Raw genomic sequence first — 23,743 nt, forward strand, 5'->3', positions numbered from 1 at the left:
AAGCTGTATAGTGATAGCTCTCCCTATAGCTGTATACCTATGCCTATATGCTAAAGCTGAATAGTGATAGCTCTCCCTATAGCTGTATACCTATACCTATATGCTAAAGCTGAATAGTGATAGCTCTCCCTATAGCTGTATACCTATACCTATATGCTAAAGCTGTATAGTGATAGCTCTCCCTATAGCTGTATACCTATGCCTATATGCTAAAGCTGAATAGTGATAGCTCTCCCTATAGCTGTATACCTATACCTATATGCTAAAGCTGAATAGTGATAGCTCTCCCTATAGCTGTATACCTATACCTATATGCTAAAGCTGAATAGTGATAGCTCTCCCTATAGCTGTATACCTATACCTATATGCTAAAGCTGAATAGTGATAGCTCTCCCTATAGCTGTATACCTATGCCTATATGCTAAAGCTGAATAGTGATAGCTCTCCCTATAGCTGTATACCTATACCTATATGCTAAAGCTGAATAGTGATAGCTCTCCCTATAGCTGTATACCTATACCTATATGCTAAAGCTGAATAGTGATAGCTCTCCCTGTAGCTGTATACCTATACCTATATGCTAAAGCTGAATAGTGATAGCTCTCCCTGTAGCTGTATACCTATACCTATATGCTAAAGCTGAATAGTGATAGCTCTCCCTATAGCTGTATACCTATACCTATATGCTAAAGCTGAATAGTGATAGCTCTCCCTATAGCTGTATACCTATACCTATATGCTAAAGCTGAATAGTGATAGCTCTCCCTATAGCTGTATACCTATACCTATATGCTAAAGCTGAATAGTGATAGCTCTCCCTGTAGCTGTATACCTATACCTATATGCTAAAGCTGAATAGTGATAGCTCTCCCTATAGCTGTACCTATACCTACAGTATATGCTAAAGCTGAATAGTGATAGCTCTCCCTATAGCTATGGGGTCATTCTGAAAAAAATCACAGGTGTTTGTAGACTAAACCTATGCAGAAATCTTAAATAGTATATCTGGATCACTAACAGTTCAAAAACTACAGCCCTTTGAACCTTCAAGTAATTTTAAGCATTGTGGTGAACAATCCTTTTTGTTCAATTTGCAACATTGGCTCTTTTTGGTATTTCACTCACATTAGTGAAACTATGCAAATACAAGGACATTTCCCTATTGAATAAAAAAAATCCAATCAGATGAGATATCTTGTGTAATTTCCCCTCTGCAAAGCTCTGAAAATGGTTTGTGATAGCTCTCCCTACAGCTGTATGGAATAGAGTGATAGCTCTCCCTATAGCTATATAGAATTGAGTAATAGTTCTCCCTACAGCTTTAGACCTATATCTATGCCAAAGCTGAATATAGCTCTCCCTACAGCTGTAGACCTACAGTATATCTATACCAAAGCTGAATATAGCTCTCCCTACAGCTGTAGACCTACAGTATATCTATACCAAAGCTGAATATAGCTCTCCCTACAGCTGTAGACTTATACTAAAGCTGTATAGAGTGGCATAAGCCCACCTTTAGAGCTTCATAACTAACTCAACAGATAATGTGTGTGCTAGCTCACGTTAGAGCTTCATAGCTTCCATAACTCACTGAGGGGATACTGTGTGTGTGAGCTGTTTCTTCTCACTAACTCACCTGTTTCAACAGCAGCCTTCCACCTGTTAATCTGTAACTTTAATGGGTGTGCACTGCAGGCAATTAGAATGTGTTCAGTCATGCAGTCAGATAAAGGAAAATAGACGTCTTTTCACCGCCCCTCTTTCTTTCACCCCCTCACTGTCCCTCGCTCTTTGATACTGATGTGAACTCCTGAGACACAAGGGAGGGAGAGATAGAAAAGAAGTGAAAGAGGAGAGTGGAGGAGAGATAGAAAAGGAGAGATAGAGGAGGGGAGGGAGAGCTAGAGGATGGGAGAGAGAGAGAGCTGGAGAGGATGGTAAGATGAGAGGGATGGGACAGACAGAAAAGGTTGAGAGAAGAGGGAAGCGTTGTGTGTGGAACGAGAATTAATTAAAAATGCGTCCATAAGGAATGCACTCCTAACTAATTAGAGCTGCCCAGACTCAACATTTCTCCCTGTTATAATTATTTAAACAGCACTGAATGGGACTACAGGTCAGCAGGGGAGAAAGGTTTCTCTCTGTGTGTGTGTGTGTGTGTGTGTTTCTGGGTGTGTGCTCATGTGTTTTTTCTGGGTGTGTGCTTGTGTGTTTATGGGTGTGTGTTTATTTGTATATGTGTGTGTGGGAGACTGGGATATTTCGCGACATGTTCAGTTTGAGATTCTTTTGACTTCCTGGGATAAAAGTTCACTGTGAACATAATAACGTGTACGTATGAAATATTTGTGGATGCAGTTTTGAGGAATGAGATCCACAAACTTTGTCAATTAAGCATACAGCCACAGAGAACACACACACACACACACATAACTACGGTGGCCCTGAAGTGCAAAACACAACGGCAAATCCCACAACACAAAACCAATAAGACAACACAACACAAAAAGAGACAACACAACACAAAAAGAGACAACACAACGGCATTAACCAAACGGAAGAGGTAGGTACCCTCGGGCCACATGAATCGTCGCTGATTGAACAAAATAACTGGGACACGTAGCCTAAAGTACAGCCCGCTGACAATAGCATGCTGGGTCTTCACATGTCCTAAGAACCCATAGTAATGAAAAAACAAAATCAAAATCAAAAACAAAAAATATCCACGTTGTTTTATTCATAATATGTTTGGTAGATGTATAATCCAGCTCATACAAAAGCAACAAGTTCAAAACAAATCATCTGCGAATTGAAATCAGGAAGTAGCCTAAAACAGCTTGTAGTTCTGTTACCGTTCTAGATACCGTCATATACTAGCCTGGAAAACCAGCGCCAACTGCTGGACGGCAAAATGTTTTGCCTGCATTTGGGTCTGGCCTCGGACCATTGAACATTTTGAAAACACTGCCCTGAATCTGGCAGATGGCAACTAAACCAATCACAACGCAGAGATGTGTTTTGAATCAACGCGGGCGGGGCAGAGGGCTCTGGGGCGGGGTTTTGAGGGAGCGTTGGCCTATAGGCACAGACACGGTTTGAAAGACAACGGGTTGTGCTCATCAACAATGTTCCGTTGTATCCATTCATCGGGGCCAGACTAAATTAGACATCCAATCCATTTAGGCTGGTTTATCAGGCTACCATATATGGTCATTTTCGTGAGATCCTTCTGGTTACAGTGGTACCCCACGTGTCTTTCTGTGACCTATCGACGAGATATTTGAAATCAGAGGAGATTGGGCAAGAGAGCTGTCAATCAGGCTCCCCAGCATTGAATGACGACAGCACGAGTCAGCCACATGCCTTGTGGTTAAAAAACGAATATTTTTTAAGCCACGGGGTAGACGATTTTAGTGATATTCGACTTTACTTTATAAACCCTAGTAAAGTCCCCGTAACATTCATTAAAAGATTTAAAAAGACATGCAGGCTGATATAATTCGAAGATTTAATGGTGCATACTGACAATAAAACTCTTATTACACAAGAGCCCCTTTGAGTAGAAGCATAATATTGGTGTCAAATGAAAGCTAACATTCTGGGGATTTCAGTAATATCCACATGTGCATGACACTGACTGTCATAGAATCCAAGAAAAAGGATAACTTCACACATTAATTTGCTTATTTAAAGAGTCACTTCACCCCATAACTCCACCCACTTCACATTTCTGAAAACGGCTTTCAAAATGGGCGAGACGTTCTGAAATTTGGAGAGAGAGTGCAGCACTGTTGCAACCAATCAACCATGGTGATTTCGTGTCAATCTGGGAATGAGTGCTGCAGACATGGCTTATCACAGGTAGGCTAATCAGGGCAGCAGGTGTTGGGGCGTTTCAGTCCTAATTTGTAACGACCCGGTGACGTAGTGTCGGACTAGAAGTGCAGGACAACGTCAGCATTCCAATAGTATTTTGGACCAACATGCCATGGCATGTTTTCAAACGGTAGTATGCGCGAGAGAGCAATATCTCCAATACAAAATCAGACGAAATGTTACTTTTGTCGAGAAACACGATTTTTGTCAATATTAACCCTGGTAATAGTACAGTTCACCACTTATGAGTATTTTCAATCAATTAACAGCTCAAAAAACCTATTTTAGGGTGCAGTGACCCTTTAAGAGCAGTTCTTTTGTCCAATCAGCGACGATTCATGACGCCCTACCTTTTCCGTTTGGTTAATATCGTTGTGTGGTCTCTTTTTGCGTTGTGTTGTCTCTTTTTGTGTTGTGTTGTGTCATTTGCCGTTGTGTTGTGCACTTCGGGGCCGTGTTTTCTCTTTTTGTGTTGGGTTGTCTTATTTGTGTTGTGTTGTCTTATTTGTGTTGTGTTTTGCCACCGTACATACCCCAAGCATGGATAAGCACACACACACACACACACACACACACACATAACCACACATAACCCAAGCGTGGATAATTGCCTGAAATATTAATGTACAGAACAACAGAGAGGTTCATAGTCAAGCATACGACCGTGTTATACCTACAGTATAGACCTTCTACTTGTACCCGTGGGATAGCAAGAGAGCATGAGCAGGATGGGAATGAGCTGCTGGCCACCATGCTAGCAGGGGAGGTTTATAGCGCTTTAATGGAATTACAGCTGGACTTGATCTCTGCAGAAAAGCCTGACACATTTATGATATCCCTTCCCTGAAGCTCGGAGCTTACAGTGAATGTGGACTCAGTAATTAGCAAAGCTTTTACATTTTGGATGCAAGTAGGCTGAAGTGATGTCAGGCCTCATCAGCGATTTGTGTAGCTATGAGGGTCCGGCCAGAAGCCTATGATGCCAAACTAACCATCCGTCTCCAAGCTGCTCGGAGGACGCTGACTACAACAGACATGGCCGTCTTTAGAGGCGACTTGGCCACTGGAGTAGATGCACTCTTCAACTGCATCAGATACAGTATATGGACATACAGTGCCCTCCAAAAGTATTGGAAAACATGCTTAAAGTTAAATATAAAATCATCTTTTGGAAATTGATCTTAATGCCTTAAATGAAACAATGAGGAAATATTCAACCTATTCAACCTTTAATATTCAACCTTTAAACCATGTTAAATTCCCATAGAGGATTTTTATTTTTTATTTTTAAAGGCCAGTTATTTCATGGATCCAGGACACTATGCACCCTGATAAAAATCCCCTTGGCCTTTGGAATTAAAATAACCCCACATCAACACCATACCCTTCACATACTAAGAGTTTGGCATGCTTAATGTCAGTTATTAGCTGTTAGCTAATTAGCTGGTTTGAATTGCATTGAGCTCAATGAGAATGAGATACAGTTAAACATAGTGGTTAACAATTGAATGCTTAGTTAGAATGTATTTCCCCATCATCCTATTTTTAAAGCAGGGATGTAACTGGGCTACGGGCTTTTTTTTATAGGCATGGCATGTTTTAACGGGCACTGCACTAGTATGATATGGACATATCCCTGCTGAAAAAAACAGCAAGAAACCAGCTTAGGCTGGTAGCTGGTTTTAGCTGGTTTTAGCTGGTCTTAGCTGGTTTTCTTCCAGCTATTGCTGGTCTTTGCTGGTGTAGCTGGTTAGGCCACCAGCTAGACATGCTGGCATGACCATCTGAGGAAGCTGGTCGTGCTGGTGTGACCAGCCTGTCGTTTGGGATACAGCTGGTTTAAGATGGTCATGCTGGTGACCAGCCTGTCAAGCTTGACAAAGATGGTCAAGCTGGTTTTCTAGAATGACCAACATAAGCTGGCGTGGCCAGTAAAAACCAGCAATGTAGACCAGCAACACCAACTAAAATGACCAGCTTAAGGTGGTACGACAATCAAAACCAGCTGAAGGTATGTTTTGGCGAGAGTTTTGCTGGTCTAGCTGGTTAACCATCATAGGGTGGTCAAATAAGCTGGTTAACAAGCTGGTCAACCAGCAAACCACCTTTAGCTGGTCAGGCTGTTTTTTTCAGCAGGGATGACACTTGTGTTCTACAGCATCAGAGATATGGACATGCAGTGGGTCCCATAAGTGGCCATTTCACTCACGCTTTCCGTGATTCACGCAGCTGCGTGAAATGTATTACAACTTATCGCCACAAGGTGGCAGTTTAAGTCCGCTGTAGCATTGCGGCAGTGTGATTGATGCTGTACTCTAAGCTACAGAACGATAAAGATCACCTTGTTTAAGTTATACAGTAAACTAGGCTAAATCTTTTGTTTTTTTGTTTTTCAAGCTGGGGCCAGAGATGATTAACCTGACTCTCGCCAGATCCTTGTAGTTCGCTGAGCTTCACACAAGGATCTGGGACTTCTCGATAGGAGATGTATTTCTCTCTTCCTCTCTCTCTTCCACTCACCCCTGTCCTCCCTCTCTTTCTTCCACTCATCTCTCTCTCTTCCACTCATCTCTGTCTTCTCTCTCTCCCTTCCACTCATCTCTCTCTTCCACTCATCTCTCTTTCTTCCACTCATCTCTCTCTTCCACTCATCTCTCTCTCTTCCACTCCTCTCTCTTTCTTCCACTCATCTCTCTCTCTTCCACTCCTCTCTCTCTCTCTCTTCCACTCCTCTCTCTCTCTCTCTTCCACTCATCTCTGTCTTCCACTCATCTCTCTCTCTTCCACTCTTCTCTCTCTCTCTTCCACTCATCTCTCTCTCTCTTCCACTCATCTCTCTCTCTCTTCTACTCCTCTCTCTTTCTTCTACTCCTCTCTCTCTCTTCCACTCCTCTCTCTCTCTTCCACTCATCCCTCTCCTCTCTCATTCCAGTCTGCAATCCCTGAAGCAAGTGTTACACTTTCCATCTTCTCAGCCCAGATTCACACCTCCCTCTCCTCCCCACCTCCTTTCCCGCTCCTCCCCACCTCCCTCTCCTCCCTGGAGTGTGTCAGCTGGGCTACAGTAAAATAATAAATAACTCCAAAACGAGTGATCTCCAGCCAATCAGAGTATTCATGGCCAAGCTCACAGTTATGAGTCTGAGCCTCACTGAGCAGATAGCATCTATTTGGATCTCACCACACAGAGGGGCGGAAACACACACACAGAGGGGCGGAAACACACATAGTGAGATTTTACAAACACACACACAGAGGGGCGGAAACACACAAAGTGAGATTTTACAAACACACACACAGAGGGGCGGAAACACACATAGTGAGATTTTACAAACACACACACAGAGGGGCAGAAACACACATAGTGAGATTTTACAAACACACACACAGAGGGGCGGAAACACACATAGTGAGATTTTACAAACACACACACAGAGGGGCGGAAACACACATAGTGAGATTTTACAAACACACAGTTAGATTTGGGGGGGGGGGGTAGAGTGGGAGGGCAGTGGGAAGCAGGAGGGACGAGGTCAAAGGTCATGTTCTCATATTCATGGAAGCAGGAGGGACGAGGTCAAAGGTCATGTTCTCATATTCATGAGTTACTAATATTTACAAACACTTGTATTTATACTAATACAGTGATCCCTCGTTTATCACGGGGGTTACGTTCCAAAAATAGCCCGTGATAACTGAAATCCGCGAAGTAGCAGCTTTTATTTTATTTACTTTTATTTTTTTTACAATTATTAGCCTATAGATGTTTTAAGGCCATGGGCGGCGGGTGGTCCTAACGTTTGTAAAGGCTGCCTGACCAACTTTACACAGTGCACACCCAGCAGCCCCCCACGAAAATATTTAGCAATGTTGGACAATATTTGTCCGTTTCTCGGTTTTAGGTCCGTGCATTGGTCAGCAAAAAAGTAGCATACATAGCATAACAACATCCACATACAACCACAACAATTCAGTGACCTACTCATGGACAATGGACTCATGGACATGGACTCAGCACTATAAAGGCTAAGTTATCTAGCCTACCGTCTGGCATTATTGCTAGTCTAACGTTCTGACCTTGTAATTGCTCATCTGGATTAGCTTTGCTGCCTCCGCCCTCCACCCTCTCTGTTTTCTTTGTTTAAAATAACTTGCGATATCCATGATGAGTACTGAGTTATTGAATTAACTTCACATTGTGCTGATAACCATGTAGATAGCCAAGTGGGCAAGCCTAGTTGCGTGCCTGCGTGCGTAATCTCTCCTGCTCAAACTATATGTGAGCGCGTGGATAGCTCTGCATTGAGTTAATTTTGATAACGTGTTGACTGACTTTATTTCAAATAGAAAATTGTAAATAGCCTAATGGCAGGCAGCTAATGGGATGCTGTGCATAGTTGGGTAGGTATAGGTATGGTAGGTCGATTTGGTGTGAATACACACACGGGACATTTTCTCTCATTGAGTAGCCTGATGATGGATGCGGACGTACACCTGCAGATGTGCCTGATGATAATGATCAACAAAGCACTAGAAAAAATATCTGCGATACAGCGAGACCGCAAATAGTGAACCGCGATATAGCGAGGGATCACTGTATTTGCAAACACTCATATTTATGAGCTACTAATATTTCTGAGAGAGGGGAAGATGTCCTACTGGGCGCTCCCCAGAAACATCCTTGTCTGGCCTGAAGCTGTTTGTTCTTGAAGGGATGAGCGTAAATTAGTTTTAGTTGAAAAATAATTCATCAATAATGCAATTCTAGCCAATGGATGAGGGACATTGATGCACTTAATGTTACACAAATATAAAACATGATATACATTGACCCTTTAAGGTGAGTTTCTGGACTAAATGTAATGTACAGTATGTGTCTGTGTGAGTCTTTCTACCTGCTTCATGTCAACAGCTCTCCGTCTCCATGACAACAGCTGTCCGTCTCCATGACACTGCTGTGTTCTGCTCCCCTCAGGTGCAGGTGGGGACGTCCAGTGCGGGCCAGAGGGTAGTCGGCTACATCACCTGCACACACCTGCATGCCATCGAGGGTAGGTCATCTCACAAGCACAAGTAGACACAAAGACACACACACAGTGTGTCTGTAGCAGTGTGTCTGTTTAGTGTGTCTGCAGCAGTGTGTCTGTGTTAGTGTGTCGTTTGGTGTGTCTATTACTGTGTCTGTGTTAGTGTGTCGTTTGGTGTGTCTATTACTGTGTCTGTGTTAGTGTGTCTGTGTTAGTGTGTCGTTTGGTGTGTCTATTACTGTCTGTTTAGTGTGTTTGTAGCAGTGTGTCTGTGTTAGTGTGTTTGTAGCAGTGTGTCTGTGTTAGTGTGTTTGTAGCAGTGTGTCTGTGTTAGTGTGTTTGTAGCAGTGTGTCTGTGTTAGTGTGTCTGTAGCAGTGTGTCTGTGTTTAGCGTGTCTGTTTAGTGTGTCTGTATTAGTGCACTAGTGTGTGCGTGTCTGTCATAGTGCTTCGCTGGTGTGTGTATGTGTGTGTGTGTGTATGTGTGTGTGTGTGTGTATGTATTGATAGTGCTTTGCTGGTGTGTGTATGTGTGTGTGTGTGTGTGTGTGTGTGTGTGTGTGTGTGTATTGATAGTGCTTTGCTGGTGTGTCTGTAGTGGTGTATGTGTGTGTGTGTGTGCTAGTGCATCCACGGTGCTTTGAGGCTCAGAGGCAGCAGTAGACACTGAACAGGGCTGACAGCATCATCTTCCCCCTCCTGCTCCTCTGGCATCTGTCTGCTCACATCTTTTCACCTCCCCGTATCGCGCTCTCCCTTTTTCCGTCTCACTGTGTGTGTGTGTGTGTGTGTGTGTGTGTGTGTTGAGCCCAGTGTAGTGTGAGTGTGTATGCATGTTGAGCATGGTGTGGTCTGGGTGTGTGTGTGTTGAGCCTCGTCTTGGTGTGTGTGTGTGTGTGTGTGTGTGCGCGTGTTGAATGTGTTTGTATGTGTGTGTGTGTGTGTGTGTGTGTGTAATGTGTTTGTGTGTGTGTGTGCTGGTACAGTGTGTGTGTTGTGGTTGCTTTGTTTCCTGCTTCAGCTGGGAGATAAAGAATCACAGCATCACAGGCCAAACTTGTGGGCCTCTCACGTTCCCATGACAACAGGCTCACACTGTGCAGGCCCTATTTAAAGCAATCCGGTCTCTAGGACTCATTCTTTACAGAGACAGATCTCCCTGCTATTTCAGGACAACCCTCTCAACACACACACACACACACTTGTACACACACACACACACACACACACACACACACACACACACACACACACACACACACACACACAGCCCTGTGCCTCCACAAGTCTGTTCTCCAGCTAATTATAGCAGCATGGCTATTTTAGAGGATACATGAATCATGAGGGAAGGATAGAGTGGGGCAGAGAGAGAGAGACCTGATTTTGTGTTTGGGAGACACTTATATAGGACTTATGAAGTGGAGACTGATTTTGTGTTTGGGAGATACTTATATAGGACTTATGAAGTGGAGACTGATTTTGTGTTTGGGAGATACTTATATAGGACTTATGAAGTGGAGACTGATTTTGTGTTTGGGAGATACTTATATAGGACTTATGAAGTGGAGACTGATTTTGTGTTTGGGAGAGACTTATATAGGACTTATGAAGTGGAGACTGATTTTGTATTTGGGAGATACTTATATAGGTTTTATGAAGTGGAGACTGATTTTGTGTTAGGGAGACACTTATATAGGACTTATGAAGTGGAGACTGATTTTGGATGGCTGACTTTGTGTGTGTGTGTGTGTGTGTGTGTGTGTGTGTGTGTGTGTGTGTGTGCGTGCGTGTGTGTGTGTGTGTGTGTGTATCTGTCTGTCTCTCTATGGGTTCAAGAGGAGGAGTACTATCAGGCTGACAGCATGGTTGCCTCTATGGTGACATACAGCACAGTGCCCTCCACAGTTATTGGTGCCCCGGTAAAGATAAGAAATAGAGATTCCATAGAGATTACATAGAGATTAAATAGAGATTACATAGAGATTAAATAGAGATTACATAGAGATTAAATAGAGATTCCATAGAGATTACATAGAGATTCAATAGAGATTACATAGAGATTCCATAGAGATTCCATAGAGATTCCATAGAGATTCCATAGAGATTAAATTGAGATTTAATAGATTAAATAGAGATTCAATAGAGATTTAATAGATTCAATAGAGATTCAATAGAGATTAAAAACATATTTTGGTGTTTCATCTGTTGGCGCTATATCTTCTTTACATCCGTTTGACAGTGAAAATATTGTGATGACAAATCCAACCTTGACGGGATTCAAATCTAGTTTTAGAAGAACAGAGTCCTTATAGTCATAGTATATTCTAAACCAAAACTAACATCCCACAATTATTTGCACCCCTAGAAAGTCTTGATGAGCTTTCAAGCAGTAATCCTTGGCTTCCTGTCTCTTCAATGCATATGAACAGTAACACAGAGGTCAAATGCCCAAGTCATTGTTTAACATGGGAAAGACAAGACAATACACCGGCAAGTCACATCTGGGTGTTTTTTAGACTTAATGACCCCAAGATGTGACTTGCCGGTCGCATCTTGGTGTCATTAAGTCTAAAAAACACCAGAAGTGACCTCCATACTACCAGATTATTGAAAGGGCATGCCATGAAAAGCCTTTCTTGTCATTTAACTGCAAATGTAAATGTCTGGAGTCGAGTCAAGTCAATTTATTTATATTGCACATAAAGGGACAAAACGACAGCAAAAAAATGTCCTTGAAAAGGCGTGAAGTCAGAACATCTAAGACTGCATTCACACTGGCAGGCTTTGAAGCGCAATTCTGATTTCTTGCCAATATCCGATTTTTTGGACTGCCTGTTTCCATCTATGTTTGAGAGCGGCCCTTATCTGTCCACATGCGCACCAGCGGAACTTTGGTCAGTGAAATGAAAGCAAACAAACAGACGGCACGGCAACTGCAGGAGTTGAGCTGCAGTAGAGTCATGGAAATGAGCTGCATCAGGGTATTGCAGTGGCTAGTTGCTTACTTCCATTTCCAAAGTATCTTGAGAAGTCTGCCAAATTTATTTTTAGGCAAAAAGAAAGAGGAGAACCTACTGCTTAATGGCACTTTTCCATTTTAATTATTTATTATTTATTATATTCGTTATTTTAATTACACTGTTCAGCCAGCCATGCAGTCACATGACACTGAAAGCAAAATTGTGATGTTGTGGGAAAATGTTAAAGACTGTGGGCATTCCAACGATGTGCAAATTGAAAATCACAGATATTGGGAATATGCAATCCGTTATTTTATCTTAACTCAAAACACAGATATTGGGAATATGCAATATGTTATTTTATCATAACTCAAAACGAAACTAAGCTTGTGATGGTTGCCGCTTTGAGTTGAATCAGTGACGCCTGCACGCCAGGTTAAAACCAGGCCATTTTTTGGGTATATCACTAGGTGGCATTATCGTCAAGTCTTGCTAGATCACTTTGTAAAATGACCCAATTACTAGGGTGCCAATAAAGATGGAGATGCTGTAACCTGCCAGTTAAACAACTCTGGTTTATTTAGTTGTAATCTTAACTTTCAGCAGTACACACCCACACCTGTTTCAAGGTCAAGGTAACTTTATTATTTGTCCAACCAGCAGACAAGTATACATAAGGACAAGACACACAACAATACAGCAAAAGATAAAATACCCACAGCACCTAAAGCACAGAACTAAACAAGATAAAAAACAAACCCTATATCACACTCACTAATGACTCGTATCAACCCTGTTTAGCCCTCAGACAGTTAAAAGAAAGGTATTTATTGTGTGTGTGTGTGTGTGTGTGTGTGTGTGTGTGTGTGTGTGTGTGTGTGTGTACCAGTGACATTCACTCTGACCTTTCTCCTTCTCCATCTTTTGTTTTGTCCCTGACATAATTCTCTTCTTACTCCTTTCCCCCTCAATCCTTGTCCTCCCAACCCCCTCCATGTCTCTCTCTCTCCTTGTCCTCCTTCCTCTCCCCGGTCTCTCCCTCCATCCTCCCCCTCCTCCCCCTCTCTCTCTCCCTCTCTGCCCGCGGGTCCAGGAGACGCGGCCGTGCGCTGTGAGCAGCTGGACCTGCTGCTGGAGTGGGGAACGCTGTTCCGTAAGGCCACCTCCTGCCCTGTGGGGGACAAGGGGCTCCAGGACCAGGTGGCTTTTGACGTCATCCTGGGCGACCTCAATTTTGACAACTGCTCCTCAGGTGAGAACACACACACACACACACACCCATGTAGTGCACTGCTCCTCAGGTGAGAACACACACACACACACACACACACACACACACATACATAATACACTGCTCCTCAGGTGAGAACACACACACACATGTAGTGCACTGCTCCTCAGGTGAGAACACACACACACACACACACACACACACACACACACACACACACACACACACACACACACACACATAATACACTGCTCCTCAGGTGAGAACACACACACACACACACACACAAACACACATACAGTGCACTGCTCCTCAGGTGATAACACACACACACACACACACACACACACACTCACACAAACACACATACAGTGCACTGCTCCTCAGGTGATACACACACACACACACACACACACACACACACACACACACACACACACACACACACACACACACACACTCACACAAACACACATACAGTGCACTGCTCCTCAGGTGATAACTACGGTGGCCCTGAAGTGCAAAACACAACACAAATAAGACAACACAACACAGAGAGAAATCACGGCCCCAAAGTGCACAACACAACACAAAAAGAGACAACACAACACAAAGAAAAGAAAAAACGGCCTCGAAGTGCACAACACAACGGCAAATCACACAACACAACACAAAAAGAGACAACACAACACAAAAAGAGAAAACACGGCCCCGAAGTGCACAACACAACGGCAAATCACACAACACAACACAAAAAGAGACAACACAACACAATTAAGAGACAACACAACGGAAGAGGTAGGTACCTTCGGGCCACATGAATCGTCGCTGATTGGACAAAAGAACTGGGACACGTACGTACAGCCCGCAGAAAATAGCATGCTGGGTCTTCACATGTCCATAAGAACCCATAATGGAATATCCACGTTGTGTTTTATTCATAATATGTTTGGTGTATAATCCAACTTATACAAAAGCAACAAGTTCGAAACCAATCATCTGACTGCTAATTGAAATCAGGAAGTAAAACAGCTTGTAACTCTGTCACCGTTCTAGATACCGTCATATACCATATATGGTAATTTTCGTGAGATCCCCCTGGTTACCGTGGTAACTACCCCACATGTCTTTCTGCGACGAGATATTCGAAACCGGAGGAGATTGGGCAAGAGAGCTGTCAATCAGGCTCCCCAGCTTTGAATGACGACAGCACTAGTCAGCCACATGCCTCGTCATTGAAAACCGGATAATGTTGAAGCCAAGGGGTAGACGATTTCAGTGATATGCGACTTTACTTAATAAACCCTAGTAAAGTCCCCGTAACATTCATTAAAAGATTTAAAAAGACATGCAGGCTGAAATAATTCGAAGATTTAATGGTGCATACTGACAATAAAACTCTTATTACACAAGAACCCCTTTGAGTAGAAGCATAATATTGGTGTCAAATGAAAGCTAACATTCTGGAGATTGTATTGATATTCACACTTGCATGACACTGACTGTCATAGAATCAAAGAAAAATTATAACTTCACACATTAATTTGCTTATTTAAGAGCAGTTCGTTTGTCCAATCAGCGACGATTCATGTGGCCCGAGGGTACCTACCTCTTCCGTTTTGGTTAATGTCGTTGTGTTGTCTCTTTTTTTGTTGTGTTGTGCACTTCGGGGCCGTGATTTCTCTCTTTGTGTTGTGTTGTCTTATGTGTTGTGTTGTCTTATTTGTGTTGTGTTTTGTACTTCAGGGCCACCGTAGATAACACACACACACACACACACACACACACACACATAATACACTGCTCCTCAGGTGAGAACACACACACACACACACATGTAGTGCACTGCTCCTCAGGTGAGACACACACACACACACACACACACACACACACACACAAACACACACATACAGTGCACTGCTCCTCAGGTGAGAACACACACACTGAACTACTATTCTATTCTATCTTACTATCTATATGATGAAGTGCTTTATTTACTATCTAGCTATTGCCATCTATATGATGAAGTGCTTTATTTACTATCTAGCTATTACTATCTATACAATAGTGCTTTATTTACTATCTAGCTATTGCTATCTATATGATGAAGTGCTTTATTTACTATCTAGCTATTGCTATCTATATGATAGTGCTTTATTTACTATCTAGCTATTATTATCTATATGATGACGTGCTCTGTGTACTATCTTAGAACTGTTTCAAAATAAAAGTCCTTACTAGCAAGTTAGCATGGTTAGCATTATTAACATAGTTAGCATTTCTGCTAGAAATCATTAGCTAAGTTAGCTAATCAACCTGGTTAGCATTGTTAACATAGAAATCATCAACTACTGTAAGTAAGCTGATCAACCTGGTTAGCATTGTTAACATAGTTAGCATTGTTAACATTTTTACCATAACTGTTAGAAATCATTAGCTAAGTAAACCAATCAACCTGGATAGGATTGTTAGCATAGTTAACATTTTAACATACCTGTTAGAAATCATTAGTTAAGTTAGAACTGGAATGTTTAAGCTTTAAACTGTCTACCTTCACACTGAACTTTCATTAAACCATGCAACCACCATGTCTACCCTAGCTACACCTTAGTAACCATATCTACATCATCTATCTGTACTTTTTTGCATTTCCATGCACTGGTAGTTCCTTGGAATTGTATTTCTACTTTATATTATTATTTCTCTACATCTAGCTGTTGTTTCTCTCCTCCACTCAGAGGATAAGCTGGAGCAGCAGCATGCACTCTTCACCCAATACAAGGACCCATGTCGCCTGGGCGCAGGGGAGGACAAGCCATGGGCTCTGGGTAAGTTGGATATATAATAGTGTAATATACAATACAATAGTGTAATATACAATATAATAGTGTAATATAAGGACCCATGTCAGTTGGATATATATTAGTGTAATATACAATATAATAGTGTAATATAGCAATATAATAGTGTAATATACAATACAATAGTGTAATATACAATATAAAAGTGTAATATAGCAATATATTAGTGTAATATAGCAATATAATAGTGTAATATACAATATAATAGTGTAATATAAGGACCCATGTCGCCTGGGCGCAGGGGAGGACAAGCCATGGGCTCTGGGTAAGTTGGATATATATTACTGTAATATACAATACAATAGTGTAATATACAATGTAATAGTGTAATATACAATACAATAGTGTAATATAATAGTGTAATATAAGGACCCAAGCCATGGGCTCTGGGTAAGTTGGATATATAATAGTGTGCTATACAATATAATAGTGTAATATACAATATAATAGTGTAATATACAATACAATAGTGTAATATAGCAATATAATAGTGTAATATAAGGACCCAAGCCATGGGCTCTGGGTAAGTTGGATATATAATAGTGTAATATAGCAATACGTACTGTAACTGCAATAGTATAATATAATAAAATAAAATGTACTGTAACTATGATAGTATAATATAATCATACAGTGTAATAATATAAGAAAATATACTGTAACTAAAGATATGTAATAATATAATATAGTCATGCAATATAATAATACATACTGGAACTACAGTATAATACAATATAATCATATAATATAATAATACCTACTGTAACTAATGACTTGTTAACCCACTTCCAGTGAATAAGCAGTTATTGTACGAGAGAAAGGTGTGTGTGTGTGTGTGTGTCCTGTCAGACTAGGTTACTGTACACACAGAGAAGAGAAAGGTGTGTGTGGGATTCATTATTTCTACGGCAAAAGTGCTGCATCATCATCATTCCCATCATCTTGCTATTACCTATGATTTACACTGTTGATTTACTATTTCCCTGACCATTCAGTATGGTACAATGTTTGTTCTTCTTGTGTTTTCATGTCCTGATGAAGTTTATGTCTGTCAGGAAAAAAAAACAATAAGCAAAAGAAAATTTGATGGTGAAAATTCATGAATCATGAAAATGAAAATTCTAAAAATCCAGATGGCCGCCACCATATGACATCATTATGATACGTCATGTCTTGATATGTATCCTAGGTGTTAAGTGAATTAAAATGAACACAATTATGGCAATAGGCTACATTTGCCAAACAATCCAAAGTAAAAAAGGTCTGTGCCAGTGTTTGCTGAAGAATATTGAAATTGTTAAAGATAAATAGGAAAAATAACAACAAAAACCATACAGCACTGAACCGTGACTCTAAACCGAGGAATGAACTGAACCGTGACCCTAAAACCGTGGTATGAACCGTGAATTTTGTGAACCGTGCTACTCCTACTGTCTTTCAAACACGTATCTCTCGCATCCAGAAACATTTTATAGAAAAAGTCCCAAATGACACTGTTGAAGGTATCAAACATGCTCTACATCTGTTCTTGACCAGGTACACTACTGGACACAGATGGACTTTACGACGAGGAAGTCAGTTCACCAGAGAGTCTCCAGAAGTAAGTGATAGACACACACACAGTGAAGATCATTAAATACTGTGTATGCAACAGGGCCCGTATTCACAAAGCATGTTCTCTTCGTACCCAGCTTACAATGGTAATTCAGCTGCTTTTGATTGTCGTACCACCTCAAGCTGGTCATTTTATTTGGTGTTGCTGGTCTACATTGCTGGTTTTTACTGGCCACGCCAGCTTATGTTGGTCATTCTAGAAAACCAGCTTGACCATCTTTGTCAAGCTTGACAGGCTGGTCACCAGCATGACCATCTTAAACCAGCTGTATCCCAAACGAGAGGCTGGTCACACCAGCACGACCAGCTTCCTCAGATGGTCACGCCAGCATGTCTAGCTGGTGGCCTAACCAACTACACCAGCTAAAACCAGCTACCAGCCGAAGCTGGTTTCTTGCTGTTTTTTTCAGCAGGGAGTACTCCTAAATCGCACTAAAAGATATTAGCTAGGAGTTTCCTCTTAAAAGTTATTCACAAAGTCTTTCAAACCTACTTTTAGTAAGGAGAAATGACAACTCCTATAACTCATGCACGAGCTTAAAGTGACCACCTTGATTGGCTGATGATATAAGGTAGGAATGATTGCAAAAACCTACCCTACGATGACGAGTTGGAGCAGTATCTTTGCAACATGTTTTAAATTAATCTGTATGAAAACACGTAGCCTACATTTGCAAAGAGGAGAAACAATGGAATTTAATTTAGGCCTAAAATGAGACGTTACATTTAGTTTACATGCAGTGGTGGTTTTGATTGTCGGTGGCGTTATTGCATCCCTTAGTTGCAATGCACAATTATTCCCTCGCATGACAGCTCCTGTAACCGCACGCTCATTTCACTACATCGCGACGTGAAATGCCACTAGAAGCGGTTTGTGAATAGGTCTTAGTGAGTTAGGAGTCCTCTCGACTTCTTTTAAGCTGTTCTAGACTTAGGAGCTACTTTTAGGCTTAAAATGCTTTGTGAATTACTTTTAGTGAGAAAATGTAGGAGTCCTAAAGTTAGGAGTGACACGCCCATTATTTTTAGGAGTTTCTCCTAAATTCACCAGTTAGGAGATACTTTTAGCCTTAAAATTCTTTGTGAATACGGGCCCTGGAGTCTAAATCCCCCCCTGGGGATTTGAAAAACTGTTCCAAACACACATCTCAATCTCTGCAAAGGTTTGTCCTAGAAACATATAAGTGACACCATTAGAAACCTTTAATCAACTAGTTTCCAAATATATATGTTTAAAACGAGAATGTATCAATGGCACTTTGTAAAAACAATAAAAGAAAATCCCAGGATTTCAGTCCTCTCACCTGCTGCAGGCCCTTTCAAAATGCCCATTCACCTTAATTTGCATTTGAAAGAGACACTCACTAAGTGACCCATTTAGTCTGACTTTTTTTCCAATTTGTAGTAAAACTACATAACATTTTTTAATGTTCTTTTTACTTATATGTAGCCAACACCATTGTTTTCAAGGTTCAAAAGCCTTAGCTAGATATATTTATAGTGTTTTTGACCTTTGACCTCTGACATTTGAAAATCATTTTTTTAAATAGTTGTGTTTACACTGAATTATAATAAAAAGTAATTTCATTACATCCACTTTACTCTCATATAATTATTGAAGAGGACCTCTAGAATATAACCATATGTGCCACTTTTGCAAAGATGTTTTTAGTTAGATGAAAAACTTAAAAATCTCAAGGTATAGCTGACTGCCTCAAAGTGCCTGAAAAGGCCCCGGACCTCCAAGTGTTACAGCAACACTTCACCGTTGTTTCATATTAAACTATGTTATTCCCATAACTAAGACGAGTTGATACATACTTCTCACATTTCAATGCGTGCACTCACTGGCTCTGTTGGGCGACGCTACGGTGATAGCACTTAGCTAGCCCAATGCATTAATTAGGATCCAAACAGAGATGAAGTTAGAAGCAACCAAACACTTCCATGTTTTCCCTTATTAAAATACAGTTACACGACTAGTCACACGACCAAGTATGGTGAGACAAAATAAAACGTGGTGCATCCATGACCATCTCAAGGGAATAACATAGTTTAATATGAAAAAATGATGGTGTGCTCCTTTAAACTTCGTTGTGAATACGGGCCCAGGTGTGCATAAACCATGAAACACAATATTTATATTATTTACTAGTCAAGCTAGTTTGTTCGTAACATGATGCAATTTATGATTTATTATATATTAACACGTTTGATGTCTTTATGTTCATTGTGTTTTCATCTTGACCAGTGCAGTTGTGAAATGTTGACAGTGCATTGTGACAACGTATGATTGTGTCTGACCTGAATGCAGGGTGATGGAGAATGAGGACGCAAGAAAAGAGTACTTAGTCTATCCCAAGAGCAAAAACCAGTGCCACAGTCAGAAAGGCCGGAAAATACCACTCAAAGGCAACGGCAGGAGGATCGATTACATCTTGTACCGTGAAGATGGCTTACAGCCTGAGTGGAAAGTGGTATGTACTAGCCCGTAAAAGGGTTGCAAAGCGTCATGGGAGGATGAAGGGGAAGGGACACCTACATAAAGGCATGGGGAGGGATGAAGTGGGAGGGGTACCTACATAAAGGCATGGGGAGGGATGAAGGGGGGGGGGTACCTACATAGAGGCACAGCGAGTACTAAAGAAACACACTGTCACTGTAAACATCAACTACATATAGAAGGAACTGAGACTGGCCCTCTACAGCGGACAGAGTCTCCACTGAGTCTGACCTAGGAGTCTGGAGCATGGAGGTATTATAAGAACTGGAGAAAGTGAACAAGTCCCGCCCCCATTCATTTCAATAGGAATGCTAGGCTAGTGAAAAGTGCCAAAATTGAACGATTTTTTCAGGCTTCAACATGGCGTTTCAAGGGGCTTGTTTCCGGTGCCGTTTTACTTAGCCAATTAAGTGCCAGGTTACTGATTGACGTAAGGTACAGAAGGAGAGTTCGTGCCCACACTAAGCTTGTGCATGAGCTGAGAGTGGAACAGTCACCAATCAGCATGAGGAGAAATCGGGAGAAATGGCACCGGACATGATGTATTTCTGGAAAATGGCGACGAGGAAGTGCCTTGCTAATCGGCGAAGCTAATCAGTCAAATCCTGACCCCCTGGTCTGGAGACCAGAGGACAGACTGGTACTCGCTGATTAAAACATCCAACCCTCATTTTACAGGCTTGTGCTCGCTGATTAAAACACCAAACCCTCATTGAACAGGCTCGTACTCGCTGATTAAAACACCAAGCCCTCATTGGACAGGCTTATACCCGCTGATTAAAACACCAAACCCTCTTTGGCCCAATCCCAGTGTCAGCCCTAAAGACTAGGACTAAGGACTCACAGACTTAATTGATCTCAGGCTAAGTGAGTGAGTATGAGAGGCCACATGGGCTCAGATAGGTATTTTCGGATAGGGACATTGGGATTGGGATTGGGATTGGGATTGGGCCTTTGTAACCCGTGCCTAAGTGGCTCCAGTTCTTCCAGAGCGATGAGATCCAGTGGGAGTTCCACAGATAGCCTTTTTCCACCGACAGAACCGGCTCCGTTCCAAGCGTTTTCGACCAAACAAAAGTCGGTTTGGAACGTGGCACCTTGGTTGAACCAGAAAATAGTTGTTTTTTTCCTGCGAACCGGAGTGGGCGTGTCATTGTGCCATTCAGAGGGTAGAAGGCTAAAAGCATGAGTTTTCCGTCCATATCAACTATTATCATCAACTAGCATTACACTGCAGACGTTGACTAGCATTTTAAACAGCTAGTTTTTCCCGTTTATGCATCTCATTACCTTCTGTTTTGCATGCAACAGCCATTGATGACGCATCCTTGGTGCGGTTCAGAACTGGTGATGACGCATCCTTGGTGCGGTTCAGAACTGGTGATGACGCATCCTTGGTGCGGTTCAGAACTGGTGATGACGCATCCTTGGTGCGGTTCAGAACTGGTGGAAATGCCGGCTGGATCACTAGATAGCAGAGGACCACCTGACTGGCTCAGGGTGGACAAGCAGTGCCCTCTGTCTTCTTTGTGATTGATTTTTATTAGTTTATCTTTTCAAATGAGGGCAACCACTTGACATCTAGAATATACATTGAGATATTCATCATGATCTGTAATCTGACAATCTATACTCTCTGACCTCTATTCATGGGTTTCATCAGGTCCCTTTCCACAGGTGTAGTAATCAAGCGCCATGCAGTCTGCATTGATAATCAGGGTGCTTGATTTTCTAACGAAACCTGGTGAAAGCCATGAATACTCTCTGACCATGTGATGTGTGGGTTAGGGTTACTCTATATATAATATATATAATCTATACTCTCTGACCATGTGATGTGTGGGTTAGGGTTACTCTATATATAATATATATAATCTATACTCTCTGACCATGTGATGTGTGGGTTAGGGTTACTCTATATATAATATATATATATAATCTATACTCTCTGACCCCCATGTGATGTGTGGGTTAGGGTTACTCTATATATAATATATATATAATCTATACTCTCTGACCATGTGATGTGTGAGTTAGGGTTACTCTATACTGTATATAATATATATATAATCCATACTCTCTGACCCCCATGTGATGTGTGGGTTAGGGTTACTCTATACTGTATATAATATATATATAATCTATACTCTCTGACCATGTGATGTGTGGGTTAGGGTTACTCTATATATAATATATATATATAATCTATACTCTCTGACCCCCATGTGATGTGTGAGTTAGGGTTACTCTATATATAATATATATATAATCTATACTCTCTGACCATGTGATGTGTGGGTTAGGGTTACTCTATACTGTATATAATATATATATAATCTATACTCTCTGACCCCCATGTGATGTGTGGGTTAGGGTTACTCTATATATAATATATATAATCTATACTCTCTGACCCCCATGTGATGTGTGGGTTAGGGTTACTCTATATATAATATATATATAATCTATACTCTCTGACCATGTGATGTGTGAGTTAGGGTTACTCTATATATAATATATATATAATCTATACTCTCTGACCATGTGATGTGTGGGTTAGGGTTACTCTATACTGTATATAATATATATATATATAATATATACTCTCTGACCATGTGATGTGTGGGTTAGGGTTACTCTATATATAATATATATATAATCTATACTCTCTGACCCCCATGTGATGTGTGGATTTGTCGCCCCCTGCAGGACATTGAGGAGTTCAGCTTCATCACACAGCTGGCTGGACTCACTGATCACATGTCTGTGGCCATCAGACTAGCCGTGGCCACCGGCGAAGAAGAGCCGTAGGAACACACACACTCACACCTCCACACACGCACAGACAGACAGACACACACACACACACAACACACACCTCCATACACGCAGAGACACACACACACAAACAAACACACACAAACAAACAAACACACACACACACACACACACACACACACACACACACACACACACACACACACACACACACACACACACACACACACACACACACACACACACACACACACACACACACACACACACACACACACCCGTCTCATCACACCACAGTGGACAGAGTGAGCAGCTATCCTACGGCCCATTCTGCTCCACATGTTCCCCTACGGGTTCACACACTCACACCTACGGTTTCACACACACACACACACATTCACACTATTGGGCCCTACTGAACAGGTGCAAAAGGTTGTGTACTTTATTCCACAGGAAGGGTGCAGTTAAACAACCGCTTCAGTTCAATGGGATAGTTTACACCAACAAATTCAAATCTCATGACTTTTGCAAAACATTCAGTGTATTTGATGAATTTTATGTGGTTGCCCAGGTCTTATAATGGGATTTTAATATCATGATTTCTCCAGGTCTTATAATGGGATTTTAATGTCATGATTTCTCAATGATTCCCGTGGCTGTGGGAAACCTGCTAGTTGACTGACGACTCTAAGATAACCACACCATGAGAACACACACACACACACACACACACACACATACATACACACTGCCTTTTGAGTGTATCCTCACAGAGACTGAAGACACAGATACTCTCCTTTGGACTTTACTGAACATGTGATCTTTTTGGATCCCATATCTATGAATTTTTAACAAAATACTAATAGTTTATATAAATGGCTGAATGATTTCCT

The 23,743-nt window shown here is 41.5% G+C and overlaps 1 protein-coding gene across 1 annotated transcript in view; it reads left to right on the top strand.

Moving 5' to 3' along the window:
* Window positions 1-22,976, top strand: part of smpd3 (sphingomyelin phosphodiesterase 3) — a 57,515-nt gene extending 34,539 nt beyond the window's left edge. The window contains exons 3-8 of the mRNA XM_062546542.1: window positions 8,852-8,927; window positions 12,957-13,115; window positions 15,833-15,922; window positions 17,492-17,555; window positions 19,884-20,046; window positions 22,782-22,976. Coding sequence (XP_062402526.1) covers window positions 8,852-8,927; window positions 12,957-13,115; window positions 15,833-15,922; window positions 17,492-17,555; window positions 19,884-20,046; window positions 22,782-22,883 — 654 coding nt within the window. The 3' untranslated portion in view covers window positions 22,884-22,976. The remainder of the gene's footprint in view (window positions 1-8,851; window positions 8,928-12,956; window positions 13,116-15,832; window positions 15,923-17,491; window positions 17,556-19,883; window positions 20,047-22,781) is intronic.
* Window positions 22,977-23,743: the final 767 nt, after the last annotated feature.

The sequence above is a fragment of the Sardina pilchardus genome, chromosome 10 (genome assembly GCF_963854185.1).
Source record: "Sardina pilchardus chromosome 10, fSarPil1.1, whole genome shotgun sequence".
NCBI classification, from domain to species: domain Eukaryota; kingdom Metazoa; phylum Chordata; class Actinopteri; order Clupeiformes; family Clupeidae; genus Sardina; species Sardina pilchardus.